General features: G+C 40.9%; 1 protein-coding gene across 30 annotated transcripts in view; it reads left to right on the top strand.

The window, feature by feature from the left end:
- The window catches only part of Clasp2 (CLIP associating protein 2), a 179,621-nt gene that overhangs the window by 108,984 nt on the left and 47,187 nt on the right, over positions 1-23,450 (top strand). For 13 of the 30 annotated variants that reach the window (XR_379881.4, XM_006512384.4, XM_006512385.4 and 10 more), the window contains 12 exons: positions 1,063-1,122; positions 2,763-2,840; positions 3,563-3,730; positions 4,289-4,344; positions 5,113-5,286; positions 9,521-9,544; positions 11,060-11,077; positions 13,126-13,227; positions 13,376-13,402; positions 16,026-16,052; positions 19,488-19,658; positions 21,563-21,670. Coding sequence is in view for 29 of the 30 variants with exons in the window: in XM_006512384.4 (XP_006512447.1) it covers positions 1,063-1,122; positions 2,763-2,840; positions 3,563-3,730; positions 4,289-4,344; positions 5,113-5,286; positions 9,521-9,544; positions 11,060-11,077; positions 13,126-13,227; positions 13,376-13,402; positions 16,026-16,052; positions 19,488-19,658; positions 21,563-21,670 (1,013 nt within the window). In the remaining variant the exon portion in view is untranslated. The remainder of the gene's footprint in view (positions 1-1,062; positions 1,123-2,762; positions 2,841-3,562; positions 3,731-4,288; positions 4,345-5,112; positions 5,287-9,520; positions 9,545-11,059; positions 11,078-13,125; positions 13,228-13,375; positions 13,403-16,025; positions 16,053-19,487; positions 19,659-21,562; positions 21,671-23,450) is intronic. The other 17 variants (XM_006512390.4, XM_030244699.1, XM_006512393.4 and 14 more) reach the window with 5 other exon arrangements.

Here is a 23,450-nt window from a genome sequence, read left to right on the forward strand (position 1 = left end):
TAAGTCATGGGCTGATTGAGCTCACCCCATGGACTGCAGATTGAACACTAAGAGTTTATAATTTGTGTGTAGAAGACAGGAAATAGATAAATCAACATTGTTAGTCCCTTTCTTTCTCGTCATGCTCTTTGGAAGCAGTCATTTCATTTGACAGAAGGTCTTGCAATATAGCCAGGCTGGCCTTGACCTTAGAATTGTTTTGCCTTTGGTTTTCAAGTACAAAGATTTCAGGCTATGCACCACCACATCTAGCTTGATTTCTTCAAAACGTATTGCCATCAGTGATTAGGACCTAAAGGCTAATGGTGTACATTTGTGGTAGAGCACTGGTCTAACACTGGAGAATCAAGGCTACAGTGAGTGTAAGGAAAGTGCTGTGTCTTTACGTGCGGTATTTGTACAGTGTATGTTGGAGAACAATGCAGTTTGCACAGCATTTTATCATTAGACAATGGCTGAACACGCCGTTTTGTCCTTTACGTGATTTAAAAATTTTAGAAAGTTATGTAGTCACCTCTTTGAAATCTTAGGAGTCAGAAATAAGATCCCATAGGTGAAATCTGGCTAACAGCTCATTTTCCCAAATCCTACAACTGAAGAAAAAAATTAGAGATTTAGGAGAAAATACATGTGTCTTTGCTTTAAAATTCTATGTGCCTATATTTAAAATAGAAGCAAAAGTTCTGTACTATTATGTACTTATCACTGCGTATTCCTTTAAGTGTGTGATCTACGTTGGGTCTACATAGCGCGTATGGATTCTGAGGACTGCTTTAATGAGCCTGTTCTCGCCTTCCACTTTCATGTGTGCCTCCCTCTCTCTGGGCTCCAGCATAAACACTTCGCATTTAACAAATATTCTGCAATTAAATTATAGGCTTCAAACTTCCTTTAAACTATCTAGCATAGTAATAGTAAAATACTTTAAGTTTGTTTTTGTTTTTCTAATTAAGATAATCTGAAAATAAGTCTTGTGTGTTTAATTCAGAGGCAAAATGAACTATTGTAAAAAAAGTGATATTTCTCAGTGTGTTTAATTGTAATTTAACATTTATTTTTCAGACGTTCATTTGAATTTTTAGATTTGCTGCTGCAAGAATGGCAGACTCATTCACTGGAAAGGTAGGCACCCCACCCACACAAACAGCATCAAGAGTCTCAGCCTTCTTCCCGGCAGTAGGCACGCTGCTGTGTTGTTTACATTGTGTCTCATCTGTCTGGAGATGTGTGTCCTTGTGTGTCTTCCTTTGAGCTGGGATGCTGTGCTCCTCCTGTGCATTCAGGTTTGGTGTCTTGGGTGACAGCTCCTTAGGTAGACTGGGTTATATACGATCCTTCACATTGCATTGGGTAACATTTTACCAAGCACATACGAGGCAAGTTTCATGAGCTGCAGTCTTGGAAAGGGCTTCCTGTTTAAAGTAAGAGAGTTATTTTGAAGAGAAAGTTGTTGGGCTATTTCCCCACATTCGCTGAGATGTGTCACTGGACAGCATCTGTTGTCATTTTGAGATGAAGGAAAGTATGACCAGCTCGTCGGCTCTTTACAGGGCTGTGTATTACTGTTTCATGCCACCTTTCAGTTTTGAAGCATCAGCAGTAACCTACATTTTTAGTGAATATATTGCTGATTTCTATTTTTAATTGAATTCGTTACATTTATTTTTAGTTTAAGAAATTATATGTATAGGTATGGGGGTGTAGGTACCCTAGGAAACCAAAGGTGTCAAATCCCCTGAGACTGGAGTTATAGGTAGCTGTGAGTTGCCTAATGTGGGAGCTGGGGTCAAACTCCAGTCACCTGCAATAACAGTATGTGCTCTTAACTGCTAAGCAATCTCTACAGACCTTATAGGTCTATTTTTTTAATTAAAAAATTTAAAAACATAGACACAAAGTATTTCATTTTTGTTTGTTTTTTGGCAGCTACTATTTTATTTATTGGTTAGATCAATTGTTCTCAACTTCTGAGTCTTGACCCATTTGGTGGTCAAACAACCCTTTCATAGGGGTAACATATCAGATATTTATATTACGATTCATAACAGTAGCAAAATAACAGTTATGAAGTACAACAAAATAATTTATAGTTGGGGATCACCACAACACCAGGAACGGTACTAAAGGGTTGCAGCAGTAGGACGGTTGAGAGCCCCTGGTTTAGATCAAACTTGTAGCAAATCATTTTCCACAGTTGTGCGATAGTGAGGAGCCCACCATACAGGCATTTTCCACCATCAAGTTTATAATTTTTAAATTTAAATATTGCACATTTATTTACCTGTTGTCAGGATTCTATAAAAACACTTCCAGATTTATAGTCTCTGAAGTATCAGAAGGAAGCAGTATATGGGTGAGCTGTGTGGGGAAGACTTAGAAAATCCTCTAGTCTTTGACCAGGGCAGACCTGCAGTCCCAGCTAGTGAGGATAGAACATAAGTCAGGTTGACCAGGCTGCATAGAAAGATTCATCTCAGTAAGAAAAGAGAGAAAAGGATGTTAGGTGTTGTATTGCACACTTGCAACCTCAGTACTCTAGAGGCTGATGAAGGAAGATTGTGAGTTCAAGACCATCCTGGACTTTGTGGCAACACTGCCTTTAAGGGGAAGTGGGGTGGGGATGTTACAGTCTTAATTATTTCACTAATTAATCTTTCACTTTTCCCTCTCCTTTGGGGTAGATGTGTATTATGTAGGAATAACTATTGTATGTGGTGAAATGCAGTATGAAATATTAATGTAAAGATGCTTTTATTGTGTAGACATGCAGCTGTTTTGGTTGAAACGATTAAGAAGGGCATTCATGATGCTGATGCTGAGGCCAGAGTGGAGGCAAGGAAGTAAGTTTGTACTATATTTTTGTGACAATCTAATTAAACATATTTAAGGTATTGTGTTTCTTTAAAGGAATTATGTTGAGAGGTGATTCTATTACCAATTTCCCAATTACTCTGTTTGACTAATTCTAGCAAAATTAAAGTGCATTTTATCCACTAATCCTGTGCTAGACATGGAATAAGCTACTTGTAGTTGTGACCTGGGTCATCACCATTGCTCTCATCCCATCAGAGACTAGTCAGCTTTCATTGTCAACAAGAAACCCAGAGTAGATACTATGTATCCAATATTAAGTAAGGCTCTTGGTACCCCACAGATTCTTATTCTGTAGCCTTGGCTAACCTGGAATTTAATATGTAGAGCAGGTTAGCCTTGAATTTACAGAGGTCCAACTCCCTCTGCCTCCTGAGCACTGGTATTGAAGACATGCCACTATAGCTAAGCGATTTTTCACTTGTTAATTCTGAAGATAATTCTTCAAGGTGGTTCTGTCCCCATAGCTGCATCTGGAGTTTGAGATGGGGAGTCAATCGGGGACACATGAGCTAGAAGTGGCCACAATCAGACTGTGAACTGAGGTCGGTTTTTTTCAAAAGCTGCATTTTTTCTACTGGGATTGGTTCAGTTTACCCAGTTTCTACTCAACATGGATACTGCATTACACATGTGTTTGTGTTCCTAGAGTTAGGACCAGCTGTCACTGATGTCCTTCCTTTCTTTACAGGACATACATGGGCCTTAGGAACCACTTTCCTGGTGAAGCTGAAACATTGTACAACTCCCTTGAGCCATCATATCAGAAAAGTCTTCAAACTTACTTAAAGAGTTCTGGAAGTGTAGCTTCTCTTCCGCAGTCAGACAGGTCCTCATCCAGCTCACAAGAAAGTCTCAAGTAAGGTTATACACTTGGGAGCGCATGTCTTCCTCTTCCTAACTCCTTCACCTGGGTAGTTTGTGTCTACTAAGACCTTGATAAAATGGTGACCTGGTGTTTGCTCTGCGGTTAGGGTTAATGAGTCACATTTTGTTTCTGTATATAAGTGTGTGGAAACACTTGACTTCTGTGTGATTATTCATACCATAAAATAATTGATGCAGCAAGTAGTGCATTTCCACAACATGACATTGGAGGAATCACATGAGACGAGACCTGGTGTGCAGGGCTGCCTGCATGCTAGTGAGAACCATGCTGTCTCTTTCTTCTAAGTGAAGTACTTCAGGGTGCGAGTGATTGATAGTGCTGACATTGTCTATGTGCTGAAGAGCGGAGTCAGTAATGTAACCTGGTCTCCATTTGTTCATTGCCAATTACTTCTTTATTGCCAGTTCTTGAAAACAACTGTTTTTAAGAAAAAAAAAATGCCTCAATTTTCTTGACAGCTGCTATTTCATTCTTACCAGAGTGGTCAACCAAGTCTTGTTACTAAAAACATTTCTTCTTACCTTCCAGTCGTCCTTTTTCTTCTAAATGGTCAACAGCAAATCCTTCAACTGTAGCTGGAAGAGGTAATTACTTCTTGGAGTAAGAGTTACAGCCAATTGTGTCTCTAAGCAGTAGCATTTAAAGTGGTTTGAAGTGATCCACAGTGAGAAAATATTTTCATGACACAGTACCACAAATTGTGAGGACACACCTTGACTCTGGAGGCAAATAGAAGCCAATGCTTTGGGAAGTAGCTTAGATTTTAGTGATCCAGTGTGTTTCTTGTGTTTAATTGCTTTAAAATGCCAGTTAGGACCACTCAGTTGACTTCACAGCTATTACTGAGGCAGCTCATCATATAGTCAAACGCTTTTAAAAACTGAAGCTAAATTTCAGTTCAATGACTTGGCTCAGACTTCCTAAAAGGGACAAAGCTGCACTAATGTTGCAATATCCCAATACCTAGACTAACTTTTCTTGCATTTTCTAATAGTAAAGAATAACAATATGCTCATATATTTTAGTGTTTTATTTCCATAAATCAGTCTTAAGCATATCTCTTCTGTTACCAAATAGACCTGTCAATTTTATAATCAAAAGTCAGCATTTTTTCCATGAGAGAAAAATGAAGCAAAGAACTATTCAAAATTGCTGGAGAAAACTGTTTTATCATAACTGAAACGGAGCATTCTCACTTTAAGGTGATGTTACGGTGCTGCCTGTCCACTTGGCCACTGCTGCCTTGTGGACTGTGTGTTGCCACAGATGACGAGTTTATGATGGCTTTGCGTTCATGTGTCTTTGTTTTGTTTGCAGCCACTTAAATAACATATATAACTTGTTTTCTGTAGTATCTGTGGGAGGCAGCAAAGCCAACCCCCTTCCAGGAAGCCTGCAGCGTTCTCGAAGTGACATTGATGTGAATGCGGCAGCTGGTGCCAAGGCTCATCATGCTGCTGGGCAGGCGGTGCGAAGTGGGCGCTTAGGTGCAGGTGCCCTGAACCCAGGCTCCTATGCATCACTAGGTACGACAGCTTGCTTCACTCTTCCCGTCCTCTCAGGGACGAAATGAAATGCCATGCTCACTTCTGGTCCATTCTTGCTTGTTTGCAGTGACCTTGGTACTGCTCTCTGCTTGTCTCCATTGTCTTCCTCTTTATTTGATCAGACATACTGTTCTTGATCCCATGGTTTCCTATAGAATTTTCATAACTGCATTAAAGACACACCTATGGGGGGTTACTGAGGGAAGGCACGGGTTTTGTAAACAACCGCTGTTTCCTTGGTCTTATTTCTATTCCTTTACCTTTGGGGAGAAGGGAGAACTGTCAAGGGCTTCTGTGTCTCATCACAGCTTAGGCATACATTCCAAATGATGTTCAGAGTTGGTTTTTTTCTGTGTTTCAACAGTTTAAGGCTGGTTGTCCATGTTGCGTCTCTGATGCACACTTCTGTTTTCTGCCTCATGGTTGTAGTGTAGAACACTAAACAGATCGGTTACTGCATACAATAAAGGGCATAGAGATTTGGGCAGGGGTTTGATGAGTGCTAGAATGGCAGTGTTTAAGAATGATGAAGTAGGCATAGATGAGTCAGTGCATGCTGTTGAGAAGGTATCTCACAGTTTTTATAAGTTACAACCTGTTAAACACCGTGGTACAATACATCCCAGATGACCAGAATCTTGAACAAAATCGTAAGACAATTTATTGGAAACCTAATAGATAAGAATTCATCTAACCAGCCAGGCAGTGGTGGCGCACACTTTTAATCCCAGCACTTGGGAGGCAGAGGCAGGTGGATTTCTGAGTTCAAGGCCAGCTTGGTCTACAAAGTGAGTTCCAGGACAACCAGAGAAACCCTGCCTTGAAAAAAAACAAAAAAAATAACCCAAGAATTCATCTAACCTCACATCACTGAAATAATTTCTAAATCTAAATAAATTATAGCCTTAATTTAAGTCTAAGATATGAAAATATAAACTTGGAGACAGTTTTTGCCACACTCCACAAAAAAGTATAAATAGACCGTAAAAATAAAATACTTATCAAATTTGCCTGTAAACACCAGAACAAATGTTGGATTTTGACTGGTCAAACAAATGGAAGTGAAGGGTGTATAAATATACGGAAAGTAGGAGAGTGATGTACCCTGACGAGAGCCTGAGGACCTTGTCACAGCTCTGAGTGAGTTCACAAATGGACCTGATTTCTGAATGGCAAATTAATACCTGAAGCTTTGTTAAAGGTTTGGAGTTTGGATCCAGGACCTGCAAGATAGCTCAGGTCAAAGTTCATCCTCGTTGAAGGAGAGACCTATAGCACATATAGATAGGGACACACACACACACACACACACACACACACACACACTTTGACCCAGTAATTGAGTAATTAAGTAATTATACCAAAAAATAAAAATCAACCTTTACTTCAGAATGTAATCTCCTGTTGTATGCCCTTTCAGTCTGAGTGTCTTTGGTCCAGCTACTTGTGTGCATTATTTACTGAATATGAGCTTGTGCTCTTTTTCTCAATATCATAGTGCGGTATTCTAATGCTACATACATATTCTCTCCATACCACTGAGGTTCCTGACTGCAGATGTCTGTGGAGAGACTGGGGCACCCTTAAGATCCATAGAGAGTCCTGGAAACTCTAGGCTCAGCTCCCTTTTGGTTCTGTGATCTCGAGTGAGGAGTAGATCCCCTCACTGTAAGGGCTTGGCAAGGAGGGTCTGTCAGCCTAATGAAATGAAGTAAAAAGGAACTGGTGACCTAAAGAAAACACAGAAGGTGGAAGGAGGAGAAAGAAAAGGAAGAAAAAGAAGGTGGAATCAAGTGTACTGTTGCATGCCTTTACTCTCAGTACTGGGGAAGCAGCCAGCCAGGCTCCATAAGGAAACACTGTTTCAATAAAATAAAAGGAAGTAAAAGCAGGATTGCGAAGATGCCTTTCAGAATGTAAAAGCACTTGCTAGACAAGCATAAGGATATGAGTTAAGATTTGAGCACTTAGGGTTGGGGAGATGGCTCAGTGGTTAAGGGCACCAACTGCTCTTCTGAAGGTCCTGAGTTCAAATCCCAGCAACCACATGGTGGCTTACAACCACCTGTAACAAGATCTGATGCCCTTTTCTGGAGTGTCGGAAGACAGCTACAGTGTATGTACATATACTAAATAAATCTTTAAAAAAGAAAAGAAAAGAAACTGCAGCACAGCACCAAAATAAATGAATGAATGAATAAATAAATAAAAAGTTTGCGCACTTACCTAAAAGCTGGGCATGGTAGCACACACCCAACCTCTGTCCTCATGAGACACATGACTAGTGGGCTCTGCTTTCTTCTGTATTGAACCTTGTTTATCATGTCTGAACTTAGAGAATTCAGAATGAGTATATCATTTTTTTTTCAAACACTTCCTGTATTCAGTTTTTCCTCAGGTTTCCTGCTAAGTACTGAGGATCTGGAAAGTCTGTACTTTTTTTTTCTTCAGTTTATTGGTATGCTGCTGAGAAATAAGGGGCTACAGATTTGTTGACTTTTGAGTTGAACTTGCTACGAGACCTCAAACTCAAAATGTTTAGGAAACAGTTGAGATGAAATGGGTATACAAAGAAAAGGTGACATTAAACTGCATACACTCTCTAGTGCACTTGCCACTGGCTAATTTGCTTTTGTTTTTTTTAAAGCACTGAATTCTGTGGCACAGAGGTGGCCTGTGTGTTTTGAAATTTACCTGTTAACTTTTGTAGAGGAAAGTTAGTGTCATACAGAATGGCCAGGGTGTGTGTGTGATTATATTGGAGGTGTAGCTCATGATAAAATAGTTACCTAGCATACATAAGTATTCTTAGTAGGAGGTTTATGGAACTGCCTGAATGGAAAAGAAAACAAATGATTTTAGTAAGGTCGGTTAGATAAAAGTCAAATTTTGGTTAGATGTGGAAGAAATTGGTACTGGAATCTATGAACTTGCCGTGCTTGATGGCCAAGAAGAAAATGAAAGAGCTCTGTAGCTCCTCTCAGCCCTGGCACTTTCCTCCCCCTCCTTGTTTTAAGATCTTTGTCTGTACACCAAGGTGGTTGGTTAGCTCGAGAAGAAAGCAGTGAAAGGATGAAGAGAGTGGCCTGGTGCAGCTCCTGCAGAAGCTGTAAGGAGTGGGCTGCAGTGAGCAGAGCTGGCAGTGAGAGGGCAACAGTTTCCTGAGCCAGCGTAGGAGGAAATGGAGGGCAGGGAATAGAGTCAGGCATGGTACTTGCAGTACCAGGTGGGTCTTCAGAAGCGTGTATTCATTAGAATTAGAATCGTCTGCCTGAGAATTCTTGGTCCAAGAAGTGACTAAAGGTTTTGAATAGTCTTGAGTACAAGAGAAGGGACATTGTTAGACTTGGCCACAATTTGGAGCTTATGGGTGAGGTTTATTAGCGTGGAAGGCCACACAGCAGAACCAGTAGGGAGATAGCCTTGGAGGCCTAGCGTGTGCTTTGTAGTTCTCACCCTCGGAACTAGGCTTAGGAAGAAAGACTCCTTCCTCTGCTATGAAATGCTATAACATGTCAACCAGTGTTTCTGCCAGGGAAGCTCATTTAAGACTTCTAGTCCAGGGGTGGAATAGGGAGAGGAGGCTGGCCATATTGGCTCTTTGCTTTTTCAACAAGCCACAATTATCAGAATTCCAGACACCCAGAAGAAAGTTGATGCTCACCACAAATGATACTGCTTGCATATGGTTCAGGAGATTACTATGGCAGTCGATCCTCTGCTGTCACGGAACCTTGTTATCATGGGGGGTGGGGGATGGGGGTGTTCGGAGCTGAGTTAGCAGAGGCCAGTGTTGCACACAGGACCTTCAGAAGAGCAACAGCAAGCACACATGGTGACGCATAGCTGTAACTGCAGCACTCTGGAGACTGGGACAGGAGGTGTGTGACATGTGGGCCTCAAAAACAATAGCATTGCCAGTCCTACAATGCTAACTCTCTTGTGACAGATAGTAAAGGCCTGGTCTTCAGTGGCACCACCCGATCACAAGCTGTGTGGGTTTCCTCTAGGAGCTTGTGGTACAGAGGCAGATTTTCACCCAGATGTGTGATTATAGGAGCTGAGAGTTCAAAGGAAAGATGGGGTCTGTGAGAAGCCAGATGGCAAAGTGAGCCTGTACAAGTCACTTGTCTTTTTAAAAAATAGGGATTATGAAGTCTTTTTTCTAATATACTAAGTTTTCCTCTGTTCTCTGCTTGCTCTTTCATCAAAGAGGATACTTCTGACAAGATGGATGGTAAGACTTTTATAATTCTTTTCCACATCTCTACTGGGACCATGTTGATTCTTTTATGCTATTTATTTATCAAGAACTTTGTGTGAAATGGCTGCAGGACTCCAGCTTGGATTTTGAGTTGCTTTTATCCATTTTGGATTTCCTTGTGGGTTTTTTTTTGGAATTTAAGTCAGTTACCAAAAATAGTTCGTATGAAACCTGAAAAATAGGGCTCATATTTTTAATTTCCTATTTCTTTTTACAGTACTGGATTCAGAAGGAGGAAAGGAGTCTCTTAAGTCTCTGTTTTAACATGTTAGTTACCGACTGGAGCGGGACAGGGACAGTGTCTCACAGTTCACATGTTTATTTAAAATTGATTGCAAGTTGCACATGCTGAGATTTTAAACTAACATTTAATTTAAACTGAAGTTTAAGCTTTGCCTTTTAAATTCCAGTATTCAAATTATTGCAGCTTGTCTGTGGCTGCTTTGGTCTAGTCACAAATCTGAGCCTTGTTTTGTCAGACACTAGAGAGAAAACGGCCACAGCACTCTTTTCCCTGTCAGGGCTGAGGTATCAGCTGGAGTCTGAACTTTGTTAAAGAATTTGTTCAAAGAAAAGAAAGGGAAGCAAAACACCTTTTCTCTTAATTATTACATAAACTCTACAAATTTGCCTCAATTTTTTTTCTATTTTAATGAAATGGAAGCTGTATTTAATCTCGGGCTAGGAACTATTTTTAGTATCTCCATTTTAAAGTATTTCATAATTAATTAAGCCCTTTGAATGGAAACGACAGCCATCAGGAGGGGATTTCTTTCTGAGCTCTTAGATATCCTTGAACCTTTAGATTGCTGGAGCACTTAGGAAGATTTTCACTTACCAATCAGTGTTTTTCTGTTTGGGTCATAATTAAAGCCCTTTCTGGGGTGTCCTCTGTTATCTGATGTGTTACTTCCTGTGCTCAACCCTTCATTTGACAGTGCAACTGTCTGTGTGTCACTGCCCAGTGGCTTTCATACTTGCTCATTTTCCGTAGACTTCACACACTTTGTGGTCACACAGCTGAGCGCTGCGGTTAGGTCCTTGGATTTGTCTGTGCTCTGACAAAAATGTTGGGCAAGTGCGGCCAAGGTCATGGATTTGGTGTCTGTTTCTCTCTGGTTCCTTTCCGGGCTCCCTTTGAAAATGAACAGAAACAGTTCTGCTTTAGAGGAGTCTACCAACCTTTATTTGCAAGGAAAAGTCATCAGAGCTAAACTGTTCTTAAGTGATTGATTTCTCCGGTTTCTTCCACCCCTCCAAAATTTACGAATTTTCCTATTTTTAGTTTTCAGGCTTTAACTTTTTTGGAGTGAACTGTGAATGGAATTCTGTCAGATTATTTTTTCTCCTTTAAATGTTTTCAAGGCTAGATCCTATCTGACTAAAGCTCCATTCTATTTTCACCTTTGCAGATGAATCTTGGGGGAGGGGGTTGTAAGGTAGCATTTTCAGAATTTGTTGAAATACTGTTTTATTTCTCTTATTTAGGAACAGCATCTGATGATGGTAAGAAGTCAATACTTTGTTAGTAACACAGACCCTTCACCTCACAGTTTCATTGGTAGAATGCATTGAAACTAAAACAGGCTAATTTACCTGCAGACCCTTCTCATTTGCCAGCTGTGGTAGCTTTTGCATTCTATATTTGGTTGTGTTCATTGTGTGTAAAATCTTTTTTTAATTCTTCATCATGCAGTTGTGCTTTATACCCTGGATCATCTCATTCTAGAAAAACATTGCTTAACATACTTAATCATATCTAGTATATAATTCCATTTTTCCCAGTAATGACAACAGAATTTTTTTTTTCTTTTCTAAAAGAATTAATACCAGGTTATTTCTGCTTCTTAGGAACATTGGACATTAAAAACTTTCATTTCATCTATTTTGAAATGTATCTTTTAATTTTTGAATCAGTGACTACAGAATTGGTCTCTGATTCCAATTCAGTTTAAGAGTATAACTACTTGCTACACAGACTCTTCTAGTCAGTTGACATTAAAAGAAATAGTCCTTCAGAGTTTATAGAAATAAGAATTCAGTTTTTGTATTTATCCTTCCTGAAGGATAAATCTCATTAAAGCCTTTTTTTTTTAAACACAATATTTTTCTTAAGTTTGACATGAACAACATTTTCTTGAGTATAAAACCAAATGCATGTAATTGTTTTGTTTTTATATTAACTGTGGTGTGCTTGAAATGGTGTTAAGTTAAAACTGTATTACTCGAAAAATCAGTTCTGATACTGAATGAATGGCAGCTTACTTTAGTACTTTGAACTTAAAGCATTAGTATGTGGCTAGAATATAGGTGGAGTCTTTATTCAGTTTCTCTGCACTGTTCTTCAGTTATGAGGAAATTATGACCTACCCAGAGCAGACTCCTAAAGCCGAGGGCTCTGCAGCGTGGGCTCCTGGGGCCTTGCTGGTGATGCTCTCTTGGCATCTGCCTCCGATTCACTCCCAGCTCCCACCGCTCCTCTGACTTCACCTAGTCCTCTTGCTCAAATCCAGCCCTCCTCTTCAGCACCTGCTTTTCAAATCAGGATGGTCAAATTGGTCACTATCTTGGGATTCCCTAAAATTGTCCCTCTTAATGTACATAGATTCTAAATGCTTTTTTCCCTCTGTGTTCAACATGATGTGATGTGCTTGTGAGTGTCGCTGGAGAGCCCAGAGCACCTAGCAGTGGGGTGTGACCGTCCCTCATCTTTACTGCTGGCAGCTTACGCAGATGCGTTAGTGCAAGTGCTCTAGAAAGGGCCTGCTCGGGTGGCAAGCACCTTTAATCAGGCATATCTCAGTGTGTTCGAGGCCAGACTGCTCTACAGTGTGAGTTCCAGCAGGACCAGAGATCCTGCCCCATACCTCTAACCAAAATGAACAAAACCAAACCTCTGGAAATACAGTGAAAATATTTGTCGTGTGGTTTTACCTCGGGGACGAGATGGAGGTAGCGGTGAAAGGAAGGATCTAGGAAGAAGAGATTAAAAAAAAAGATGACTTGGCTGATGGCAGCGCTTCTTCAGAAGTACACTGTCCACCAAGAAGACTGTTTACAGTCTTGTTTAGCTCTAAAGCTATGGCACACATTTGAAAACAGTCCTAATTTTCTAGAAACAGGAACTTTTTTTAAAATTTTGTTTTGTGTTCTTATCTTTTGAGGGTCTCATGTAGAACAGGCTGGTCTAGAACTCAAAGAGATCCTCCTGCCTCTGCCTACCAAATTCTAGGATCAAAGGTGTGTGCCACCATGTCTGGCAATTTTCTTCTTATGTAGAACATGTATAAAGAAGTATATATCTGGGTTTGATGATATACAGGTTGTAGTCCCAGATACTTGAAAGATAAGGCAGGAGAATTTCCTAAGCCTAGGTGAGATGTTATCTTAGAAAGTAAACTCCAAACTGTACTTTTAAATTCTTAAGAGAAATATATAAATAATGGCTGCCTTACTTCAGAATTAAAAATATTTGAAAATAGTGTAAGTCCCCTTTCTTAATACTAAATACTATTGTAGGAAGTGTTTTAATTGTGTAAATATTCGTTCCTCAGGTCGGGTGAGAGCCAAGCTTTCTACACCGCTTGTTGCTGTGGGAAATGCCAAGACCGACTCTAGAGGGAGAAGCCGGACAAAAATGGTGTCTCAGTCCCAGCGTATGTACTGCTCCTGAGTCTTGCCTATTATGTCCGTCTGGGGTGAATGTGTCTCTTACGTTACTGTTAGGAAATGAGCAGTGGATACATTCAAAGCTGATTCGAAAAGCCAACAAGCCACATACTGAGTTCTTGTTCTGTACTTTAGGTTCATCATCACCTGACAAAAATGAAGGTATTTTTTTCAATGTTTTGGGTCAGTTGTTGTGCATGTTTGGGCTTGGTTTTTTTGTTTTGTTTTGTTTTTTGAGTGGGTGTTGTCTTGTGTTTGTGTTGTCAGGGGCACATCATTGATCTCCACCACTTAGCAGGAAGTCTTCATCTTGTATACAGATGTTTGCATGGAAATACTTTCAATACAAATCTTTTAAGTCAAGGTTCATATTCTACTCAGAAACTCGCAGGCGTGGACAATTGTACCTTTTATATGCAAAATAATTTTCAGTATTAACACCAAAATCTGTTTATAGCTAGCAGATGCTATACAGAGACAGAAAAGTGGTATCTATCTTCTTACTCTCCCCAAACTTTGTTAGATCATCTTAAATTTTGGCTAGTATTTTGGGCAAGTGAATACTGACTTATCATGAGGGGAAAATAGGCTGAAATAGCTAGTTTTGATCAATTTCATGGGAAATTTGAGATTTATGTTCTTAGGTTTCACTGCTCACTGAGTTCCTTATGGGAACAATTAGAAAGCTCAATCATAGGCCGAGGTAAAAGCACGACCTGTGTCTGTCTGTCTGTCCCAACAAGTGCCTGCATAATGCATTTTAGCCACAGTGATCTCTTGCTGCTCCTCTGTCCCAACAGACTGTCCTCAGCACTCTAACACCAGTGGTTTCCTAAGGAAGTGAAGAATAGATCCTTTTTATAACCTAATTATCCCGAGAAAGAATGGGTTCCAAGGTGACTGTCGGGTTGTAGATGTCCTGTTTATTTTTAATATTTATCTGATTCCTGCATCTTGGGGTCAAGGGAGACAAGTAAGGCACAGAGACATGAGGACATCTAAGTGCATGTGTTGTGGTGCCACCTCTTCCTGGCATCAGAATGTCAGCCAGAGCAACATTGGAAGCTTTCTGCAGGAGTCCTAAAATGAGCAGAAGGATTTGGCATAGTTTGTTTCAGAAAGAAGGCTACTTACAAACAGCCAGAAGAATACATAGTTCTGCAAGGCAAGGGCTTTTCTTTGACAGATCAAAAGTAGTGACAATATCACATTCTCCTGGGGGTGTGTGTGGAGTGATTCTTAGAGAACATTGATTAGCAGTGCACCCTCCCTTCTTGGCTATTGCGCAGACTAACATCAGCGCAGCCTGAGAGCTAGCTAAGACACAGGGTCTGTGTACAGCCAGAGTCAGGCCACCAAGGGCTCTGGGGTAAAGTAAAGGGTGCAGGCTTTGGACCTGTGTTGCCCACATTGCAGTCCTGGCTCTTGTAGGTTCCTGTATTTTTCTGTACCCACCTGTAAAATGAGGAGCATCTGCCTCGTGGGATTGTCATGAGCATTGAATGAGTCAGCATATTTAATGCAGTTACAACAGTGTACCCCAGAGTAGGTGCTGTGAATTACCTGATAAGATTATCCTTGGTATTATTCATAATAAAATGAAAACGGAATTTTATGGTGCTGTTACGTGGTTTTTATACCTTGATATTTTTACTGCCCTCATGAAACAGAAATAATCACTGAAGTTAGGATATTTAAAACCTAAAGGAAAATACAGATAATCGCAAATTGTCCATGAGAAGATTTAAGTTAAACTTAATTGTGAGATAATTGTTATTTTCTGACTTCTTGGCCTTGGTTGGGACCCTCTTTTTCAATCATTGGAACTTCAGAGCATGACAGTGAAAGATAGGAGGATTATGTTATGTTTGCCTTGTTAAACCTCATAGGACTTTAAGGTCTAGAGACGTTCCCACTATACAATCACACAAGTCTTAAATCATATTAGAAAGATTTTATTTATTTGCTTGCCTGTTTATTTGGATGAGTATGTGTTCATTTAAGATTCTTTTGTTAAAAAGATGTGTGATTAGTATGCAAGTTTGTTCACAGCTTGTTTGCACAGGGTCCTCCTGTGCCTTCCATCTTCATCGTAGTGTCTCATTATGGTGCATGGTGCTCATGTTTTGGGATTGTCATCTAGAAAGACAGAGAATCTCTTGGACCAAAGCAGGTGTGCTCAGGCTCACCAGAATAAAGAAAGCAGAGCTAATGGAGAGACTGACTGGTAGATTAAGGAAGAGCTACGTCCTCACTCTGTTGGTAGTGACTGGTTGTGTACCGGTGACTGACTGTGCAGCCTGCCAGGAAGCTTTCTTTCCTCCCCTACCTCTTGCTTTTCTGTGAATCTTAAAAAAGATGAAATTCTTAGCTTTTTCATCTCCATTTTTCTTCAGCTATAAGATGCATTATTTGTTCCTATATCTAATTTTAAAAGTTTAAAATAAAATTGTAAACATTTGACAACTCGGATCTCATAAAGGACCAGCTGAAGGATGCGCATTGGTTTGTGCAGTTTCATTTCATCTGCTTGGTACATGAGTGTCAGCTGTAAAACTGTTATGTGTGCTGCTTTTGTGACAGACATTTGTGCTATGGAATTTTTTTAAAGTTTGCTCTTTTTTGTGTTAGCTTTGTTTTTTGTTTGTTTTTTGTTTTGTTTTGTTTTTCTTGAGAACTGACTAAGCTTTGTTATTTTCATCTGCCATCCATTTTAAAACTGCTTCTCCCCTCTTCGTGGATTATAACCCTTACCCTAACTCTGCCTTTGCACTTACTTGTTCAGGATCACAATCTGCTAATACCATTGGTGGTAAGAATCTACAGACTTTATGTGTGCACCTCTTGTCTGCTCACCTATTCTCATCAACAAGAATGAGTTCTATTCAGCAGAAACTCTTACTACATAATACCCAGCCATTCTGTGTTGGTACTAGAGCAAAAACTGCTAGTCAGGAGTTCTCTTTGGCCTGTCTTTCTAATATGAAACTCTAAAAATTTTGAAAATTTCCAAGTTGACTCTACAGATAATAAATATTAAGAGAGAGGAACCTATAGTAACATTTTGATATGTAACCATACAACAGAAAATAGTTATTCAAGTTGAAGTTTTGCCTCTAGGGCATTTTCGTTCCATGTTGCTCTCTGGGCTGAACTTGCCCTTTTCTTCAACTCTGGTGGCTCTACTAGAGAAAGTGCTTCAGCGTTTTAAGTATAAATGACTCCAAACAAGCCCTAGGCACTGGAAATGGCTCGTTCTTTGATGGTGAAAGGCTAATGGAGAAGAGAGGACAGTGTGCATATGAAATGAACACTGCCAGCTTCCTTCCTAAGGTGAGGGAATGCGTGAGCTTCAATGGAGAGTGGACTTGCACAGGTTTCGTCAACTCAGGACATGCCAGGGAGGGAGAATGTCAGAGTGCTTCTGGATTGCACCTTCCTGTCTGCTGAATAGACCCACATTTCAGAGTTCGCTCGCTTCCCTACCGGTACCCCACCCACACGAGTTTATGACTGATTTTAACAGAATGCATACTGTATGTACTCAGCTCATTATAGTTTTCATATCATTGAGAGTTTCTCATAACTCCCATTGGCCCATGGTGCATTGTAAGTTTGTGGCATGTTGGGTGTTTGGGTGTTTTTGTGTGTGTTTAGTTCACATATTGCATGGAGAAAATAGATACCTTAGCAATACTTCAAAGAAGAAGAGAGAAACCAGATTTGAAGATTCTTCACCTGCAACATCATGAAACTTTTGAATGGTCATTTAAAATACACTTGAGTGATTTCCCACTAGGTAACTGTTAATGTTAAAATACACTTGAGTGATTCCCCACTCGGTAACTGTTAATGTTACAGGAAGCGATGCTTCTTCGTTTTATAATATTGCCATCACCGGTGGAATATATATTTTATTTTGTGTACTGAAAATATTTTAAAACGAACCAAGAATATGAATTAACCTAAGCAAAAGATGCCCACAAATTGTAACAATAAGATAACAGCAGGCCCCATCTAGCTTGTTCATGTTCCTTGACCTGCACTGAATGGCAGAACCAGGAGCTTTTACAGCTGCTGTTTTTGGAAGTTCCCAAGAACTTGTTAAAGTTACTGTAAGATGGCTGCCTAGGCTTAGAAATGGCGTCTTCCCTAAGAAAGATAAGATAGTCCTCTAAATCCCTCTGAAATGCCTGCCTGGTATACACTGCCAGTTTTAGGGTTTTTTTTTTTTTTTTTGATGAGTGTTTTCGGTTTTGGTTTTTGTGGGGTTTATTTTGGGTTTTGGGTTTTTTTGTTTTTTGTTTTCTGTTTTTTTTAATTTGGTTTCTCTGTGTAGCTCTGGTTGTCCTGGACTTGCTCTGTAGACCAGGCTGGCCTCAAACTCACAGAGATCCACCTGCCTCTGCTTCCTCAGTACTGAGATTAAAGGAGTGCACCAACACACTCAATACACAGTGCCATTTTTGACAGCCAGTATTCATTCCCATTGGCATTTAAATCTTGAATCTCCTGGGTAGAAATGAGACACAGTTGAGTGTGTTACACAATAGTGTGCAGTATGAGTAGTGACTCTTAGTGTAGTAAAAGTGGGTAACAAAGAGACAATATTTCCCCTAAAGATTTATTTAAATGCAAGTTTTCTAAAATATTGCCATTCAGTTGAGCAAGCTCCTGGTTCTTTTTTTTTTGTTTGTTTGTTTGTTTTGTTTTAGTTCAGTATACACATAAAACACTTTGAGTGATCCCTCTTAAAAAGGTAGCCTTTGTGTTTTTAGTTTAAAAATGGGTTTCTTTCTGGGTATAGTATTACATACCTACCACCCTAGCATGTGGGATGTACAGGCAGGAGGATTGCTTCAAATTCCAGAGAAACCTAAGATATACAGGAAAGCCCAATCTAAAAATTCATTTCATAACTTTGCTTAATCTAGTCACAGACCTCTGAGAATTAATCTAGCTCCCCCTCTCTATGCCCTGACCATATATCTGACTTCTGTGATGCCTCCCTGGTTCTGGTCTACCCTTGGAACTTGGCCCTAGAACGTGGCCAACCAAGAGCCCTCCACCTTCAACTAGCAAAAATAAATTTCTCTTCCTCAGCTGGCCCAGTTTATCAGCACTTAATTTAAATTTAGTGTTTTTCTTTATTTTTGACAATTTCATCCACTGTTTACAATGTGTCCTAGCCATACAGTCTCCCTACCCTTTTCCCTGCTCCTCTTTATCGTCCCTCTTTACTTTCATGTCCTTGAAAACTAAACAAAACTAAACAACAACAAAAACAACAACAAAAACTTGCTGAGTCCAAATAGTGCTACTGGTATGTGCAAGGATGTGGGGAGGCAGTGTGCCCTTCTAGGGGCCACACCACGGGTAATGGGGGTGTGGACTCTGCCTTCCCTATTAGCCATCAACTGACAAAGCTCTTGAGCTGGAAGTGGGGCCTCATGAGCCCTTCCTCCCTCTATGCATGCTGGAATATTAACTGAACCAATAAAATGTAACCAGAGCTGTGAGGTAATGAATACAGCAGTTATGTCATACCCCCAACCACATTTCTCAGCACCGTTTCCCCCAGTCCCTTACATCTTTCCATAACTCCTTCTGCGGTGTTTCCTGAGCCTTGCTGTAGGGGGACCTTAATAAAGAAGCCCCACTTAGAGCCGAGTCCTCAACAGTTACATATTCTGAGCTCTTTGTCTAGTTAAGAGTCCCTGAATGAATCACTGCACACTGCAGAAAGAACCTTCTCTGATTAGATTTGAAGGCGGCAGAGTTTCTAATTTTGTAAAAATTAAAGATATGAATAGCACCAAATGACCATGCCCATTCAGCTATTTCCTGAGGCAAACTATTTTAAGAAAAAGCAAGTTGTCACTGTATGTTCAAGACACAAATAGTAGCAGTAATAGAACCAAGAGTTTCCATCGTTACGAGCATTGCTTTTCCACAGAGCATCTAAGCCTCAGGAAACACACTGTCAAATACGGGATTGCTCTGGGGATCTTCCTCCTGTTTGTCTTAAAAAATCCCAGTAGTATTGCCATCATGAAGCGTATGCCTGGAGTGGCTTATTCCTCAGTGCCGGCGTACGCAGGGCGTTTTCCCTCTGCAGGTTATGTTTGTATATAACTCTCAGGCCGTTTCCTCGGTCTTAGAACCTGCCATGATATCACAATCCTTTCGTTATCTTTGCAAGTTACCTTGAGATCAATGTTTGTATATTTTTATGTTTCCCGTGTAGCTGGCAGCCGATCTGGGTCTCCAGGAAGAGTTCTAACCACAACAGCCCTCTCTACTGTGAGCTCTGGTGCTCAACGAGTCCTGGTCAATTCAGCTTCAGCACAGAAGAGAAGCAAGATCCCAAGGAGCCAGGGCTGCAGCAGAGAGGCCAGCCCATCTCGGCTCTCAGTGGGTAAGACTCTGCAGTGCCACCTTTGGCTTCCTTGAAAGTTCAAGGAGAATTAAAGTCTAGGTTGCTCAAGTATAGGGCATGAATTACATCTTGAAAGTGTAAGAACTTTGAAAGGGGGGCTAACATTGTAAAGCCCAAGATCAGTGTGTTTGTCTCATCAGCCTTAGTCCATATCTTAACTCTCATACCTTTCTATTGTCTTAGAGCTACCAGCTTAATTTTTATTTCAGAGTTGACACATGGCCCAGTGGGAAAGAGCGCTTGCTGCTTTTGCATAGGATCTGAGTTTGGTTCCCACCATCTGTATTGGATATTAGGCAGCTATCAGCCACCTGCAGCACCAGTCCCCAGGGTTTTGGCACCGTCATCTGTCCTCTGTAGGCACTCTCACATATGTGGCATAGTACACTTCCACAGACACACATGCACACATCAATAATCTTTTTTAAGTTGTAATGTTTGGCTAGGCCTGAGCATGCTATCTCATTAGAGCAAAGACAGGTGATGATGAATTTTAACTCAGCCTGGGCTACATAGCAAGACTGTTACATACATACTATTTTAAAGCCAAAAATGAAGAGTTATACAAAGTATTAAGAGTAAAGTTTGCTGCTAGGACACAACCTGCCATGACCCTGCCTCTTCTAACAGTACAGAGTCCTTCAGTGTGGAAGGGACTGCGCCTGCTGTACAGAAACCAGCTCTGCTCCAAGCCCTGCCAGTGGCTCGCGCCAGGCCCCATCAGCTGCTCTGCATCTGCAGTGAGGCATCCCTAGGTGTTCTCCCAGCAGTTTCTGACGGTTGTCTGTTTCGAAACTTTATAAAAGAGCCGTATTCCCTTCTCATATCTTTAGTGACATTGTCCTTTCAGGAAGACTCATGATCTGTGGAGCATCTTTTGTGGGCTCTGACCTGGTGTTCTAGCTCAGCCATCACTCAGAGACTCCTTTTCATTGCTTTCCTGGGTTGGATGGACTCAGCCTTGGAGATCTCTCTCTCTCTCTCTCTCTCTCTCTCTCTCTCTCTCTCTCTCTCTCTCTTTCTCTCTCTCTCTCTCTCTCTCCTCATTTGCTTTGCTTCATACACATTCTCAAACTCCTCAGAAATGGTTTAGGAGTCCAGGTTTTTATAGCTTCATAAGAATGTCATCATTCAGTTAAACTTAATTTAGGCCTACAGACATGGGATTGAGGTCCTTAACAACAAACACCGAAGGTTTCTGGGACTTTGATCTTCACTACTTTGCTTCTTTTTGCTTTCCAGACATTATTAGATTCTTTATTATACCTTCATTTAGTACTCTCAGATTCTTTTGGCTTCTTAAAACTTGTATTTGTATTTGTGTTTTTATTTATAAGGAGTGAAAAAGACATATGAACCGAAAGCTTCCTAGTTTGAGACTAGCCTGGGCTCCATGGTTCTAGAGACTCAGTCTGAAAGGAGAAAATAATAAAAGAGTAATTCATTTTCAATCCCAAAACAAACAAACTTGTTATTAATCAGTTCTTTAAAACAAACAAACAAGGTGGAACAACATTATGAACTAACCAGTACCCCGGAGCTCTTGACTCTAGCTGCATATGTATCAAAAGATGGCCTAGTCGGCCATCACTGGAGAGGCCCATTGGACAAAATTTATATGCCCCAGTACAGGGGAACGCCAGGGCCAAAAAGGGGGAGTGGGTGGGTAGGGGAGTGGGGGTGGGTGGGTATGGGGGACTTTTGGTATAGCATTGGAAATGTAAATGAGCTAAATACCTAATAAAAAATGGGGAAAAAAAAAACAAACAAACAAAACCAAACCAAAACAAAACAAAAAAACCCCAAAAAACAAAAAACTAAATGTTTGGAAGCTTAAATTCTGCCTTCTGTTTTCTCTTGCTATGCTGCCACCGTCCTGCCAGCCCGGAGCAGCCGTATTCCTCGGCCGAGTGTGAGTCAAGGCTGTAGCCGGGAAGCCAGCAGAGAGAGCAGCAGGGACACGAGTCCGGTGCGCTCCTTCCAGCCGCTGGGTGAGTGTCAGCAGGTGGAGGCACACTGCCGCCCCAGGGAGTGAGCTCTCCCATAGTTCTGCGGTCAGTGTTCCTCATCAGTTGTAGCTGTGATGTCATTCTCAGGAGAGAGTCCAAAGGAGGGAATACATTCAGTCATGTCACTGTCCTTTGTAACTTACCTCAAGTGAGCAAGCCAGTCATTATAGAAAAGGGTTCCTGTCATAATCAAGTCAGTGTCACACAGATGTAAATTCAGAATATTGAATTGAATTTCTTCACTAAGGAGGCTGAGTCAAGATCACAAGACCAGCCTAGTCTACATACTTGTCTCTAAGAAGACAAATAAAAGGAAGATTGAATTCAAAACCTGTGAGAGAGATACAGGCAGACAGACAGACAGAGGTGATATCCAGAGGGACCTTTTAAAGGGTGTGCATGTCTCATAGGGAAAAAAACACAACTCGTTGCAACAGTGAAATGTACCGTACCTGGTGGTGTAACAGCTGGTGACATGAACTGCTGGCGCTGAGGTGCTGAAAGGCAGCTGGAGGGACACCTCATTTTCAGTACTTCTCCTCTTTTGTTTATTATAAAAGGTGAGGAGACAGGAAAGGTTGATGGTAAGACAGGGATGAGGGTGTTATGCCCTTTAGTCTGCTTCCTGCTGTTCAGGAGGTGATGACAATGACATCTTTGGCTACCCAAGAAAACTGGAGTGCTGGCCAAGTCCCAGGAGAGTTGACTGTTTCAGTCAGTGTCCAGGCTCTATGGGACCATCTGGGGCTAGGAAAGGGCAGGCCTGGTCGAAGCAGTCTGTGAGACTGGACCACCTGGTGCCAACCACTTTGAAGCTGTCCAGGATGCAGATTTTAAGGGATTTACCTGGACCTGGCAGGATTCGGGAACATATAGATATGTTAGGGCAGAAGATAAAAGTTAAAGAAAGTGTTGAGGGGAAATTCTTTTTCTTGGGTGTACAGTGGAAACTTGTAGGCCCATGATCCTGGCAGTTGAGGGAGGAAAGTCCCAGGATCAGAAGAAAGGGGAAATATCCCACCCTCAGGAGTAAGTCGTATAGGCAGTGGGTAAACAGCTGTTGACTGACAGGAGGATTTACCTGGGGTACATCTGACCCATGAGAGGTGGATTCAGGGAAAACTTCCTGAAGGTTACAGGAAGTTTTTAACTTTACAGTAAGAGGTAAGTTTTAAACATGTTGGCACTAAAAATTAAACACCTCGAGCCGGGCGTGGTGGCGCATGCCTTTAATCCCCAGCACTCGGGAGGTAGAGGCAGGTGGATTTCTGAGTTCAAGGCAAGCCTGGTCTACAAAATGAGTTCCGGGACAGCCAGGGCTATATAGAGAAACCCTGTCTCGAAAAACCAAAAGAAAAAAGAAAAAAGGAAGGAAGGAAGGAAGACAGACAGACAGACAGAAAGGAATTAAAAGAATTTCTGAGTTCAAGGCCAGCCTGGTCTACAGAATGAGTTCCAGGACAGCCAGGGCTACACAGAGAAAACCTGTCTCAAAACAAACAAACAAACAAACAAACAAAGTTTATGCGTGTAGACAGCAAAATCCAGTAGTGTAGTGAAAGGCACCTGAAGCAGTTTTCATTCTTTTCTATGCTGCAGTCACTTTATCACTACTTATATTCTTACACCCTCAGGCTTTTATAGCTCGGACTTTTATAGCCCACCTTCATTTATACCTTGGCATTTATACCTTAACACACACCTTCTTAGACCCCAGAACAGTTTTTAGGTCCTCACAACTTAAGTTTTCGTATCATCAGAT

Source organism: Mus musculus, chromosome 9 (assembly GCF_000001635.26).
Source record: "Mus musculus strain C57BL/6J chromosome 9, GRCm38.p6 C57BL/6J".
Taxonomy (NCBI): Eukaryota; Metazoa; Chordata; class Mammalia; order Rodentia; family Muridae; genus Mus; species Mus musculus.